The sequence below is a fragment of the Nerophis ophidion genome, linkage group LG28, assembly GCF_033978795.1.
Source record: "Nerophis ophidion isolate RoL-2023_Sa linkage group LG28, RoL_Noph_v1.0, whole genome shotgun sequence".
NCBI classification, from domain to species: domain Eukaryota; kingdom Metazoa; phylum Chordata; class Actinopteri; order Syngnathiformes; family Syngnathidae; genus Nerophis; species Nerophis ophidion.
Window position 1 is genome coordinate 14,033,249 of NC_084638.1, and position 13,566 is coordinate 14,046,814.

The 13,566-nt window shown below is 40.0% G+C and overlaps 1 protein-coding gene across 1 annotated transcript in view; it reads left to right on the forward strand.

Annotated features, from left to right (window-relative positions):
• wu:fc46h12 (uncharacterized protein LOC568958 homolog) overlaps positions 1-8,772 on the forward strand; it is a 35,053-nt gene extending 26,281 nt beyond the window's left edge. Inside the window, exon 5 of the mRNA XM_061890657.1 lies at positions 8,444-8,772. Coding sequence (XP_061746641.1) covers positions 8,444-8,535 — 92 coding nt within the window. The 3' untranslated portion in view covers positions 8,536-8,772. The remainder of the gene's footprint in view (positions 1-8,443) is intronic.
• Positions 8,773-13,566: the final 4,794 nt, after the last annotated feature.

Here is a 13,566-nt window from a genome sequence, read left to right on the forward strand (position 1 = left end):
TTTTACAAAATACCAAAAGAGGACATTTTTCTTAATATCTCATTGACAAAATTATTCAACCCCTTGAAGATCATAACTCTTAAGAACAGAATTTGAATAAGGTCTTTCGATCAGGTGTTGAAAACACCTGTAAATGTGATTGGAACCATAACGAGCAACAATTAAACTGTTTGAAAAAGACTGTGACGCTCAGCTTCTTGTAGATGGTAAATGGTGTATTTGCAACATGGTGAAGTCCAGGGAGTGGTCAAAGAAGTCAAGAGAGGAGGTAATTTCTCTTCATAAGAAAGGATATGGCTATGGATATATAGCAAAGACATTACACATTCCAAGAGACACAGTTGGGAGCATAATTCGCAAGTTTAAAGCTAAAGGCACAGTGGAAACACTACCTGGGCGTGGTGGAAAGAGGACACTGTGTGCGTATAGTGGTGAAAAACCCCCGGGTAACAGCTGAGGAACTACAACAGGACATTGCAGAGGGGGGAACGCAGGTTTCGTCCCAGACAATAAGGCGCGCACTACGAGATGAAGGCCTCCATGCCAGAACTCCCAGGCGCACCCCACTTCTGACTACCAGGCACAAGGAAAATAGACTCCAGTATGCCAAAAATCATCTGGACAAACCCCAAAGGTTTTGCGAAACTGTTCTATGGAGTGATGAGACAAAACTGGAACACTTTGGGCCTATGAATCAACGTTATGTCTGGAGGAGAAAAAATGAAGCTTACAAAGAGAAGAACACCTTGCCTACTGTTAAGCATGGTGGGGGGTCAATCATGCTCTGGGGCTGTTTCTCTGCCTCAGGTACCGGGAATCTCCAGCGCGTTCAAGGCATTATAAATTGTATTTCCTACCAGGATATATTAGCTGCAAATGTCATGAAGTCAGTGAAGAACCTGAGGCTTGGGAGACGTTGGACCTTCCAACAGGACAAGGATCCCAAGCATACCTCCAAATCAACATCACAGTGGTTGCAGAAGAAGGGCTGGAAGACTCTGGAGTGGCCTTCACAGTCGCCAGACGTAAATCCTCTAGAAAAGCTGTGGTGGGACTTGAAGAAGGCAGTTGCAGCACACAAGCCCAAAAATATGAATGAACTGGAGGCCTTTGCCCAAGAGGAATGGGCTAAAATACCTGCAGATGGTTGCAAGAAGCTTGTGTCCGGTTATGTATCACCTTTGAAGGATGTCATTACTGCCAAAGGGTGTTCTACTAAGTACTAAAGATGCATGTAACTAGGGGGTTGAATCATTTCGTCAATGAGATATTAAGAAAAATTTCCTTTTTTTTAATTTTGTAAAATACAGTGTTACAATTTAAGTTGCATTTGTCTATTTGACACATCTTTATTTGATATGACTATAAACAAAATACGGAATAAATGTCCAACTTGCTAAAACACCAAAATTGTGTGGGGGTTGAATAATTTTGATCACAATTGTATGTGTGTATAAATGATATGTACACATTTAGCTGTAAACATTTTGCAGTAATGCTACTTTTTGTAGCAACGCTTTTGCCCCACAAATTACGGTTGTCTGTTGGACATATTCCCACTTGAAGCAAAACCACCACCAGAGGATTGACCTCCTGCTGTTTTTCTTGGGAATAAATTCTTCCTTCATTTGATACCAGATTGGCACCTTCTTTCTCTCGTACTACCACTCGCACCACAGCTAACGTTACCCATGCCGCTACCTCTCTGCTCCGCGAAGGCGTATACGTATGTGACGTTTGTAAGAAGGTGCGCTTGTTTTATCAATCCTGTGAGAAGGAGAGAAAAGAAAGAGTGATAAATGCCTGTAGTGTAATGCCCGCAGCTTTGAGGCTCAAATAAAACAACTGTGCAAGACCTCCTTCTACCACCTCAGGAACATTGCGAAACTCGGCCCCTCACTCACTCTCTCTGATGCCGAGAGGCTCGTCCACAACTTTGTCTCCTCCAGGCTCGACTACTGCAACGCACTTCTTGTCGGGATCCCCAGCAAGAACATTCAGAAGCTGAAGTACTTACGGAATAGTGCTGCGAGGATCCTGATGAGAGTGCGAAAATACGACCACATCACACCAACTCTCAAATCCCTTCACTAGCTTCCTGTTCCACTCAGGATTGAGTTCAAATTCTCCCGACTGACTCACCAGTGTCTCCATGGAAATGCCCCCTCCGTCTACCTAAAGAACTGCTCACCCCCAAATCCTCCACACGACACCTCCGCTCCAAACAGGCTAACCTCCTCCAACCTCCAAGGACATAGCTGCGAACTATGGGAGACCGGGCTTTTTGCTCTGCTGCTCCCAGTCTGTGGAACGCTCTCCCTGACCACCTGAGGGCACCACAGACTGTGGATGCTTTTAAAAAAGGCTTAAAAACCCTTCTTTTAAAAAAAAAAAAAAAAAAGCATTTTTATATATATGCATGCTATTGGGCTGTTTTCTAGTTTTATATTTGATTTATTTTTATAATCTTTTTATTATTATTATTAATACTATTTTTTGACACTGTGGCACTTTGAGGTTGTTTGCTCAATGTAAAGTGCTTTTTTACAAATAAAATCTATTATTATTATTATTATTATTAGCTAAAAGCAACTGCGCGAGAACATATACTCGAATATCACTATATAGTTATTTTCTATATCGCAAAGAGACAAACCCGACGGCATAGCTCGGTTGGTAGAGTGGCCGTGCTAGCAACTTGAGGGTTGCAGGTTCGATTCCCACTTGTGCCATCCTAGTTACTGCCGTTGTGTCCTTGGGCAAGACACTTTACCCACCTGCTCCCAGTGCCACCCACACTGGTTTAAATGTAGCTTAGATATTGGGTGTCACTATGTAAAGCGCTTTGAGTCACTTGAGAAAAACGCTATATAAATATAATTCACTATATCGGGTATATCGATAAATCACCCAGCCCTATGACCGACCACCTCAAAAAACGGAATGGAATTTTACAGTTTTTTACTGAATGGGACACCCAAAATGTACATGAACATAAAGAAAGTGGTATTTACAATATTAACTATGAACAATAAAACACTGAATATTAACAACTTATGAACATCGCAAAGTGTGATAAACACCTATAATATGATATATTATCATGTAAAAATGTGCTTCCGCATCTGTTTCTGACACACGCGTTTCGGGCAGGCTGCTCTAAACTCAAACCCCGCCTACTCTGCTTTGTTCCTAATCTGAGCTGCTGTGTCGTAGATTACCGTAATTGTAGTGACGACTATGACTGGTTAAAATATGGATTAGAAATCACTTCAGGGTGTCGGGTCAGGACAGCAATTATTCGTTCAGGTGAGTGCAGGAGAAATAATATATTGTCCAAGTCCAGATTTGCAGGTTCAATTGTATATTGAAGACATGCATGAGTTGTTTGTTTGCGTTTGTGTGTGTGGTTTCCTATACAAACAAATACAATCATTATAAACAGAGGTGGGTAGTAACGCGCTACATTTACTCCGTTACATCTACTTGAGTAATTTTTGGGATAAATTGTACTTCTACGAGTAGTTTTTATGCAACATACTTTTACTTTTACTTGAGTATATTTATAGAGAAGAAACGCTACTTTTACTCCGCTCCATTTACCTACATTCAGCTCGCTACTCGCTACTTTTTTTTAATCGATCTGTCAATGCACGCTTTGTTTGTTTTGATTTTGTCAGACACGCATTCAAAGTAGGATCTACGCATGCCTGCGTTTCACCAATCAAATGCAGTCACTGGTGACGTTGGACCAATCAAACAAAACCAGGCGGTCACTTGACCGTCACACGTCGAATCCGACCTAAAAAAGTTCAAAAACTTATAGGGGTGTTACCATTTAGCGGTCAATTGTACGGAATATGTACTGTACTGTGCAATCTACTGATAAAAGTTTTAATCAATCAATCAACAGTGTAAAGGAAAAAAGACACTTTTTATGTCAACCGTACTTCCCGTCACAAGCCTAAAGACTGATCGCACAGTTCCTGTCTTCACAATAAAAGTGCCGCTCCATCGCGCCTGCGCTAACAAAATAAGAGTCTCCGAAAGCCAGAGCATACAAGCTAGCAAGCTACGGAGTTTGCCGCCGATATATTTATTGTAAAGTGTATAAAAACGAATATGGAAGCTGGACAATCAAGATGCCAAAAACCAACGACTTTCATGTGGTATTAGACAGGAAGGAGGAACTTTTTTTCCCTTCCATTTGAAAATGTGGACATTATCAGCACTATACTGTCTGATTCCAATCAATGCAAGTCATCAGAATCAGGTAATACGCCAACTTATATTCTTGTCTTCATGAAAGATAGGAATCTATATGAAACATGCATGTATATTCATTAAAACACCTTTAACATGTCAACAACAACGGCAAAATAAATAAATATAAATGATATACTGTGTATATAAATGTATGTATATATATATATATATATATATATATACATATATATATATAGGGGGCTTCACGGTGGCAGAGGGGTTAGTGCGTCTGCCTCACAATACGAAGTTCCTGCAGTCCTGGGTTCAAATCCAGGCTCGGGATCTTTCTGTGTGGAGTTTGCATGTTCTCCCCGTGAATGCGTGGGTTCCCTCCGGGTACTCCGGCTTCCTCCCACTTCCAAAGACATGCACCTGGGGATAGGTTGATTGGCAACACTAATTGGCCCTAGTGTGTGAATGTGAGTGTGAATGTTGTCTGTCTATCTGTGTTGGCCCTGCGATGAGGTGGCGACTTGTCCAGGGTGTACCCTGCCTTCCGCCCGATTGTAGCTGAGATAGGCGCCAGCGCCCCCCGCAACCCCGAAAGGGAATAAGCGGTAGAAAATGGATGGATGGATATATATATATATATATATATATATATATATATATATATATATATATATATATATATATATGAGGTAGATCACCTGGACTTGGTCATTTATTAAGTAATTGATTAACGTTGAAAAACTTATTGGGGTGTTACCATTTAGTGGTCAATTGTAGGGAATATGTACTGTACTGTGCAATCTACTAATACAAGTTTCAATCAATCAATCAATCAATCAATCAATCAATCAATCACTGAATGCCTACTGAGCCTATGGTGCTGTTAAGCTATTGTGGCTCAATTTGCCTTAATTTTTTTATTTTCATGTATCATTTAAAATATATTATTGTTTTAGTTGCTTAAGAGATATTCCTGGCTCTGAATTTGCTCATTGCTATTTTTATCTTTTTGTGCATTATCTGTTGCCGTAATCATTAAACAAACAGGTTACTCATCAGTTACTCAGTACTCGAGTAGTTTTTTCACAACATACTTTTTACTTTTACTCACGTAAATATTTGGGTGACTACTCCCTACTTTTACTTGAATAATAAATCTCTGAAGTAACAGTACTCTTACTTGAGTACAATTTCTGGCTACTATACCCACCTCTGATTATAAATCAACTAAAGTGACCACAATGCAATGAAATATTGGTACAAGCCTGCAACAGAGCAGTTAAATATACACCACTTAGCTGTGTATACACAGTTTACATAAATGCACATAATTTGAACATCCCAGCCCTAAGTAATGTAATAATTATTAGAATGTAAATAGCATCACAACAATAATTCTAAATTGTCAATTGGGGCTAACAAAAATGTCCAATGCTACAAACAGGCCCCAATCAGGGTATGATATTTAGCTAGCAGTTAGCTTGTGAACCTGATGCCAAACAGCCATTACACTACAATAAAACTGACCAAATGAGTTGCAATATCGTTTTAAGCACAAAACAGGTGATATTAAAGTGTATATAAAGTAACTCACTTTGTATTGACGCGCACTGCCGATTAAACAAATAACATCGAAGTTCACCGTAACTTTCAGAGCTTGCTGACGTAATGATGTGTTTAATGCCCCCTCCAGTGTCGTAAAAGTGAACTACACTCAAGCAACTCCATGACAAAAAGAAAACAAGCGTTTCAGAGACAATCTTTTGTACAGGAATAACTATTATAATACCTGAAAGCGCAGATTTTGACCATTTTGACCATTGACCATTTAGTTCATGACTTATGGTAATTCAAAAACAGCACTGTACATCATAATGGTGGCTACAGTTTGGATGTTAAAGGTCTAACAAAATAATGTAGTACGTCCAGCGGGCTGGATTGAAAATCTTAAGGGGCCGCATTTGGCCCGCGGGCCCTATTTTTCCCAGGGCTGTTTTAAGAGAACTTAGTATATTTAACAACTCCAACAACTTATTGTAATTCAAGTTGTTTTTTAAAGCGTCGTCAGTCAAGTGCTCATTATCTGGCTCACGTGATGTAGACCAGTGGTCCCCAACCTTTTTGTATCCGCGGACCGGTCAACGGTTGATCATTTGTCCTGCGGGGGGGGGAATCCCTTTTTTTTTTTTTTTTTAAATTTGTCATGAAAAAGGGACTTTTTTGTCATGAAAAAGGGAGGTTTTTGTGGTTGGTGCACTAATTGTAAGTGAATATTGTGTTTTTTAAGTTGATTTAATAATTTATTTATTTTTTTGAATGAAAATTAATAAAACATTCTTCTGTGGGGACCACTGACTTACACCACATACACAGTGCTAATGAATATTCTTATTGCAATTGATACTATACTGTATGGACAATAGCTATATTTGTCTATTACAAATGTAATTATCAGGGCTCTGCGATGAGGTGGTGACTTGTCCAGGGTGTACGACGCCTTCCGCCCGATTGTAGCTGAGATAGGCACCAGCGCCCCCCACTACCCCAAAGGGAATAAGCGGTAGAAAATGAATGGATGGATTATTAGGGCTGTGAAGTATGTTTTTTTTCATCATGATTAGTCAAAAGTTATTATTTGCTTGCATTAATAAAATTTGCTGAAGAAAATACAAATGCAATTTAGTAGTCAGAATATCATTTAAAACAGCGATCCCCAACCTTTTTGTATCCGGGGACCGGTCAATGCTTAATAATTTGTCCCGCGGCCCGGGTGGGGGGAATCCACTTTTTTTTTTTTTTTTGTCATGAAAAAGGGACTTTTTTTGGTTGGTGCACTAATTGTAAGTGTATATAGTGTTTTTTATGTTGATTTAATAAAAAAATTAAAATAAAAAAATTAAAATATCCATTCATCCATCCATCATCTTCCGCTTATCCGAGGTCGGGTCGCGGGGGCAGCAGCCTAAGCAGGGAAGCCCAGACTTCCCTATCTCCAGCCACTTTGTCTAGCTCTTCCCGGGGGATCCCGAGGCGTTCCCAGGCCAGCCGGGAGACATAGTCTTCCCAACGTGTCCTGGGTCTTCCCCGTGGCCTCCTACCGGTTGGACGTGCCCTAAACACCTCCCTAGGGAGGCGTTCGGGTGGCATCCTGACCAGATGCCCGAACCACCTCATCTGGCTCCTCTCGATGTGGAGGAGCAGCGGCTTTACTTTGAGTTCCTCCCGGATGGCAGAGCTTCTCACCCTATCTCTAAGGGAGAGCCCCGCCACCCGCCGGAGGAAACTCATTTGGGCCGCTTGTACCCGTGATCTTATCCTTTCGGTCATGACCCAAAGCTCATGACCATAGGTGAGGATGGGAACGTAAATCGACCGGTAAACTGAGAGCTTTGCCTTCCGGCTCAGCTCCTTCTTCACCACAACGGATCGATACAACGTCCGCATTACTGAAGACGCCGCACCGATCCGCCTGTCGATCTCACGATCCACTCTTCCCCCACTCGTGAACAAGACTCCTAGGTACTTGAACTCCTCCACTTGGGGCAGGGTCTCCTCCCCAACCCGTATATGTATATATATATATATATTTTTTTTTTTAAATAAAAATGAATTTAAAAAAATTCTGCAGCCCGGTACCAATCGGGCCGTGGCCCGGTGGTTGGGGACCACTGATTTAAAAGTTTTTTTTCAAATGTTTTACTGAACTACATGTAATTGATTTCCCCAAAACTTGATGACCGTAAGTAAAGTAAGAATTAAGTGCACATTTTGAAAGTCTTCGCAATAATATACGTCTCCGGGCTGGCCTGGGAACACCTCGAAATCCCCCGGTAAGAGCTGGACGAAGTAGCCAAGGAGAGAGAAGACTGGGATTCTCTGCTTGGGCTGCTGCCTCCGTAGCCCGATGTCAGATAAGCAGGAGAAGATGGATGGATGGGTTTTCTGTGAAACCGTTAATGATACTACACGCTAGCTAGTGGTGTTGTCGTAAAAATTGCTTTCAGCCCCTTTAGCAGTACAAAATACTCAGCAAAATGGAAAAATGAATGGCAGTGTAGAAAATAAGTACAAACGTAGTTTTTAAATGGCAAGGTGCAAAGTGTTTTTTCAAACCCTGTATGTGCAAATTTGTCCATATTCTTGTACATGTACTGGCTGTTTACGGTAGGTAACGTGACCTAAGTGCAACACAGAGAAGACACTTTCATGCAAGTCTCTATTTCAGGAAGCGACTTGACTGAAGCTGAGGGCTACAAGCGCTTCACCAACAAGTGGATCTGTGCCGGCTTTGAGGATGCCAACTGCACTTTGTCATAAGTGTGCATATTCGGGCTGTCAGACAAATAAAATACAAATATGTAATCATGATTGATCACATTTTGTGCATAGTTAACTCAAGTTAATCACTTTAGTATATTTAATATGTGTACCTTAGGCAGATCATTTTTAAGTATCTTGCAAATGTTTGTTTATTATATGTGATGCTTCTTTCAACAACTCAACACAAAATGGACAAAAACACTCTTTTCTCGACAATAAAAACATTTAAATAGCCCCAGTGCCCCCTCCTGCTCTGTCATTAAAAATAATATAATATCACACATCCTCAATGTTGTAACAGTCTCAGGTTGGCGTGCAGTTTTACTGGGTTCTTCCAGTAAGGGAGACATTCCAGGTTTGTGGACAGAGTGTTTGCTAGAGTAATTTTTTATTATGTACATTTTGTTAAATGTTTTTTTTTTTTTTTTAACAATGTGTTTCCCATAAATTGGTTTTTAGTCCAACAAAATAATCTATTTCAATTCAGGTACTGTATAATAAAAAAAAAAAAGGTTTTACTCAGGGGTGTCAAACTCAAATACAGATTGGGCCAAAATTTAAAACTGAACAGAGCCACGGGCCAAAGTTGAACAAATTAACCTTTTAATAGGGACCCCAACAAGTTTTGCATTGAATATTGAAAAAAGCAATGCTTATATAACGTTATAGTGACATGCAAAATCGAGTTTTAAATAATAATCATTAAAAAATATCAATGGCATCCATCCATCCATTTTCTACCGCTCATTCCCTTTCGGGGTCGCGGGGGGCGCTGGCGCCTATCTCAGCTACAATCGGGCAGAAGGCGGGGTACACCCTGGACAAGTCGCCACCTCATCGCAGGGCCAACACAGATAGACAGACAACATTCACACTCACATTCACACACTAGGGCCAATTTAGTGTTGCCAATCAACCTATCCCCAGGTGCATGTCTTTGGAAGTGGGAGGAAGCCGGAGTACCCGGAGGGAACCCACGCATTCACGGGGAGGACATGCAAACTCCACACAGAAAGATCCCGAGCCTGGATTTGAACCCAGGACTGCAGGACCTTCGTATTGTGAGGCAGACGCACTAACCCCTCTGCCACCGTGAAGCCCTATCAATGGCATATCAAATAAAATTTAAATAAAAATTGAATGCCTCGTTTCTATTTGCAGCCCATTGAAGTAAATATCAAATTAAACTTTTTCCACAGGCTAATAATACATTTGCAAATAAAATAACAAAAACAAATGAATCAAACATTCAAGCCTTGAAGTAGCAAGAGAAAGTGCATGAGTAAAACATTAATTATTGCTGGGGGAGGGGTATATTGTAGCGTCCCGGAAGAGTTAGTGCTGCAAGGGGTTCTGGGTATTTGTTCTGTTGTGTTTATGTTGTGTTACGGTGCAGATGTTCTCCCGAAATGTGTTTGTTATTCTTGTTTGGTGTGGGTTCACAGTGTGGTGCATATTTGTAAGATTGATAAAGTTGTTTATACGGCCACACTCAGTGTGACCTGTATGGCTGTTGAACAAGTATGCATTGCATTTACTTGTGTGCGTGTGTGTGTGTAAAAGCCGCATATATTATGTGGCTGGGTTGGCACGCTATTTCTATGTAGGAAAAGCGGAGGTGACGACAGGTTGTAGAGGACGCTAAAGGCAGTGCCGTTAATGCACGCCCCCAATATTGTCGTCCTGGTAGAAATGGGGAGATTTTTGGGAATGGCACTGAAATTAGGGAGTCCGGGAAAATCGGGAGGGTTGGCCAGTATGAGTATTAGTGGTGAATGCGGTGTTACAGCGGCACTGCCGCTGTATAAAACCCGGCGGGCCAGCTCTAATGTTAATTTCATACTGCCTCAAGGGCCAAATGAAATTACACGGCGGGCCTGGCCCGCGGGCCAGAGTTTGACACCCATTGTTTTACTCATATAAAAAGAGTGAACAAACTAGATAATGGAAAAAAAAATCACAACATTGTGCATAAGGCCCAATGCAGAATATATATATGCAGCTGAGATAGGCAGCAACCCACCCTGCGACCCCGAAAGGGACAAGCAGTAGAAAATGGATATATATATATATATATATATATATATATATATATATATATATATATATATATATATATTTTATATTTGCATAGCGCTTTTCTACCTTCAAGGTACTCAAAGTGCTTTGACACTACTTCCACATTTACCCATTCACACACACTGATGGAGGGAGCTGTCATGCCAGGTGCTAACCAGCACCCATCAGGAGCAAGCGTGAAGTGTCTTGCTCAGGACACAATGGACGTGACAAGGTTGGTCCTAGGTGGGGATTGAACCAGGGACCCTCTGATTGCGCACGTCCACTCAACACTGCGCCATGCCGTCCCAATATTCTTCTTCCTCCAAACACGACGAATTGAGTTTATACCAAAATGGATACATGGATGATACAGCAGAGGAATGGGAGAATGTCATGTGGTCAGATGAAACCAAAATAGAACTTTTTGGTATAAACTCAACTCGTCGTGTTTGGAGGAAGAAGAATACTGAGTTGCATCCCAAGAACACCAAACCTACTGTGAAGCATGGGGGTGGAAACATCATGCTTTGGGGCTGTTTTTCTGCTAAGGGGACAGGACCATTGATCCATGTTAAGGAAAGAATAAATGGGGTCCATGTATCGTGAGATTTTGAGCCAAAACCTCCTTCCATCAGTGAGAATTTGAATGGTTGACTAAATACTTATTTCCCACCATAATTTACATATACATTCTTTAAAATTCCTTCAATGTGAATTCTTGGATTTTTTTTTCACATTCTGTCTCTCACAGTTGAAGTGTACCTATGATGAAAATTGCAGACCTCTGTCATCTTTTTAAGTGGGAGAATTTGCACAATCGGTGGCTGACTAAATACTTTATTGCCCCACTGTATATGTGTATATGTATATGTTTATATTTACCGTATTTCCTTGAATTACCGCAGGACATATAGTATGCGCCTGCCTTGATTTACTGCGGGGTCAAACTCGGTTCCCAAAATAGTTAGCGCATGCTTAGTAATACCGCCTGATCAAACTCGTGACACTTCCCCTGTCATCATTTTCAAAATGGAGTAGGCTGATTTTAATACCGGTAATTTGAAATCGCATACAGGGAAGAAGGTTAAGAGCTATTCAGTAGGATTTAAGGTCCAAGCTTCTATCACACTCACATTTTTACTGCATGCCTTTGGTAAGTGCCGGAGTGAGGAGAGGTTTTAAAATAATTAGCGCATGCTTACTTTTACCGCATGCTTTTGGTAAGCGCAGGAATGAGAAGAGGTTTTAGATCAATTAGCGCCCCGGCGGCAATTCATATATATATATATATATATATATATATATATATATATATATATATATATATATATATGATTACAAGAAGTAATGTCAAAATGCGGCACACAAAATGAATGCGCATCGAGTCATGGTCCGCACACAGAGGCATATTTGGTGCGATGTAAAAGTTTGTAAACCGAAAAGAATGCAAATAAAGGCGTTTGTAAATCGAGGAGGAAATTTGTGTGTTATCGTTGCTCTTCATGCAATACAGTAGTAGGAAAATAAAATAGAGACAATAGAATTAACATTATAATAAAATATACAAAACCATAAACCAAAGTACCAGGTAGGACTATTATGACAACCTATGTACAATATACACAATATTTGCATAATTCCTTTACCATATGAGCGGTGTAACATAAGTGACATGAATATTTATATAATATTTGCTGTTACAAGCGACCCTCTAAGATCAGCAATAACTGATGTTGCCCTCTGCGAAAACAAGTGTAGAGCATTAAAACTAAAACATGTTCCGACTGTCAGAGGTGGGTAGTAACGCGCTACATTTACTTGAGTAACTTTTGGAATAAATTGTACTTCTACGAGTAGTTTTTATGCAACATACTTTTACTTTTACTTGAGTATATTTATAGAGAAGAAACGCTACTTTTACTCTGTTCCATTTATCTACATTAAGCTCGCTACTCGCTACTTTTTTTTATCGATCTATTAATGTTTGTTTTGGTTAATGACAGAGCTTCAAAGTAGAATCTACGTGTGCTTGCGTTTCACCAATCACATGCAGTCACTGGTGACGTTGGACCAATCAAACAGAGCCAGGCGGTCACATGACCGTGATACGTAAAACCCGACTTAAACATGTTGACAAACTTATTGGGGTGTTACCATTTAGTGGTCAATTGTAGGGAATATGTACTGTACTGTGCAATCTAATAATAAAAGTTTCAATCAATCAATCAAAAGTGTAAAGGAAAAAAGACACTTTTTATTTCAACCGTACTTCCCGTAAAAAGCCTAAAGACTGATCGCATAGTTCCTGTCTTCACAATAAAAGCGCCGCTCCATCGCGCCTGCGTTAACAAAATAAGAGTCTCCGAAAGCCAGCACTAACAAGCTAGCAAGCTACGCAGTTTGCCGCCAATGTATTTCTTGTAAAGTGTATGAAAACGAATATGGAAGCTGGACGGATAAGATGCCAAAAACCATCGACTTTCATGTGGTATTAGACAGAAAAGAGGAACTTTTCTTCTCCTCCATTTGAAAACGTGGACGTCTGATTCCAATCAATGCAAGTCATCAGAATCAGGTAATACACCAACTTATATTCTTGTCTTCATGAAAGATAGGAATCTATATGTTAAACATGCATGTATATTCATTAAAACACCTTCAACATGTGAACAAAAAGGGCAAAATAAATAAATATAAATTATATACTGTATATATAAATGTATGTATATATATATATATATATATATATATTAATAATATATGATATGTGTGTGTATGTATATGTATGTATGAGGTAGATTACCTCGACTTGGTCATTTATTAAGTAATTGATTAACTTTAAAAATCTTATTGGGGTGTTACCATTTAGTGGTCAATTGTACGGAATATGTACTGTACTGTGCAATCTAATAATACAAGTTTAATCAATCAATCAAATCAATGAATGCCTACTGAGGCTATGGTGCT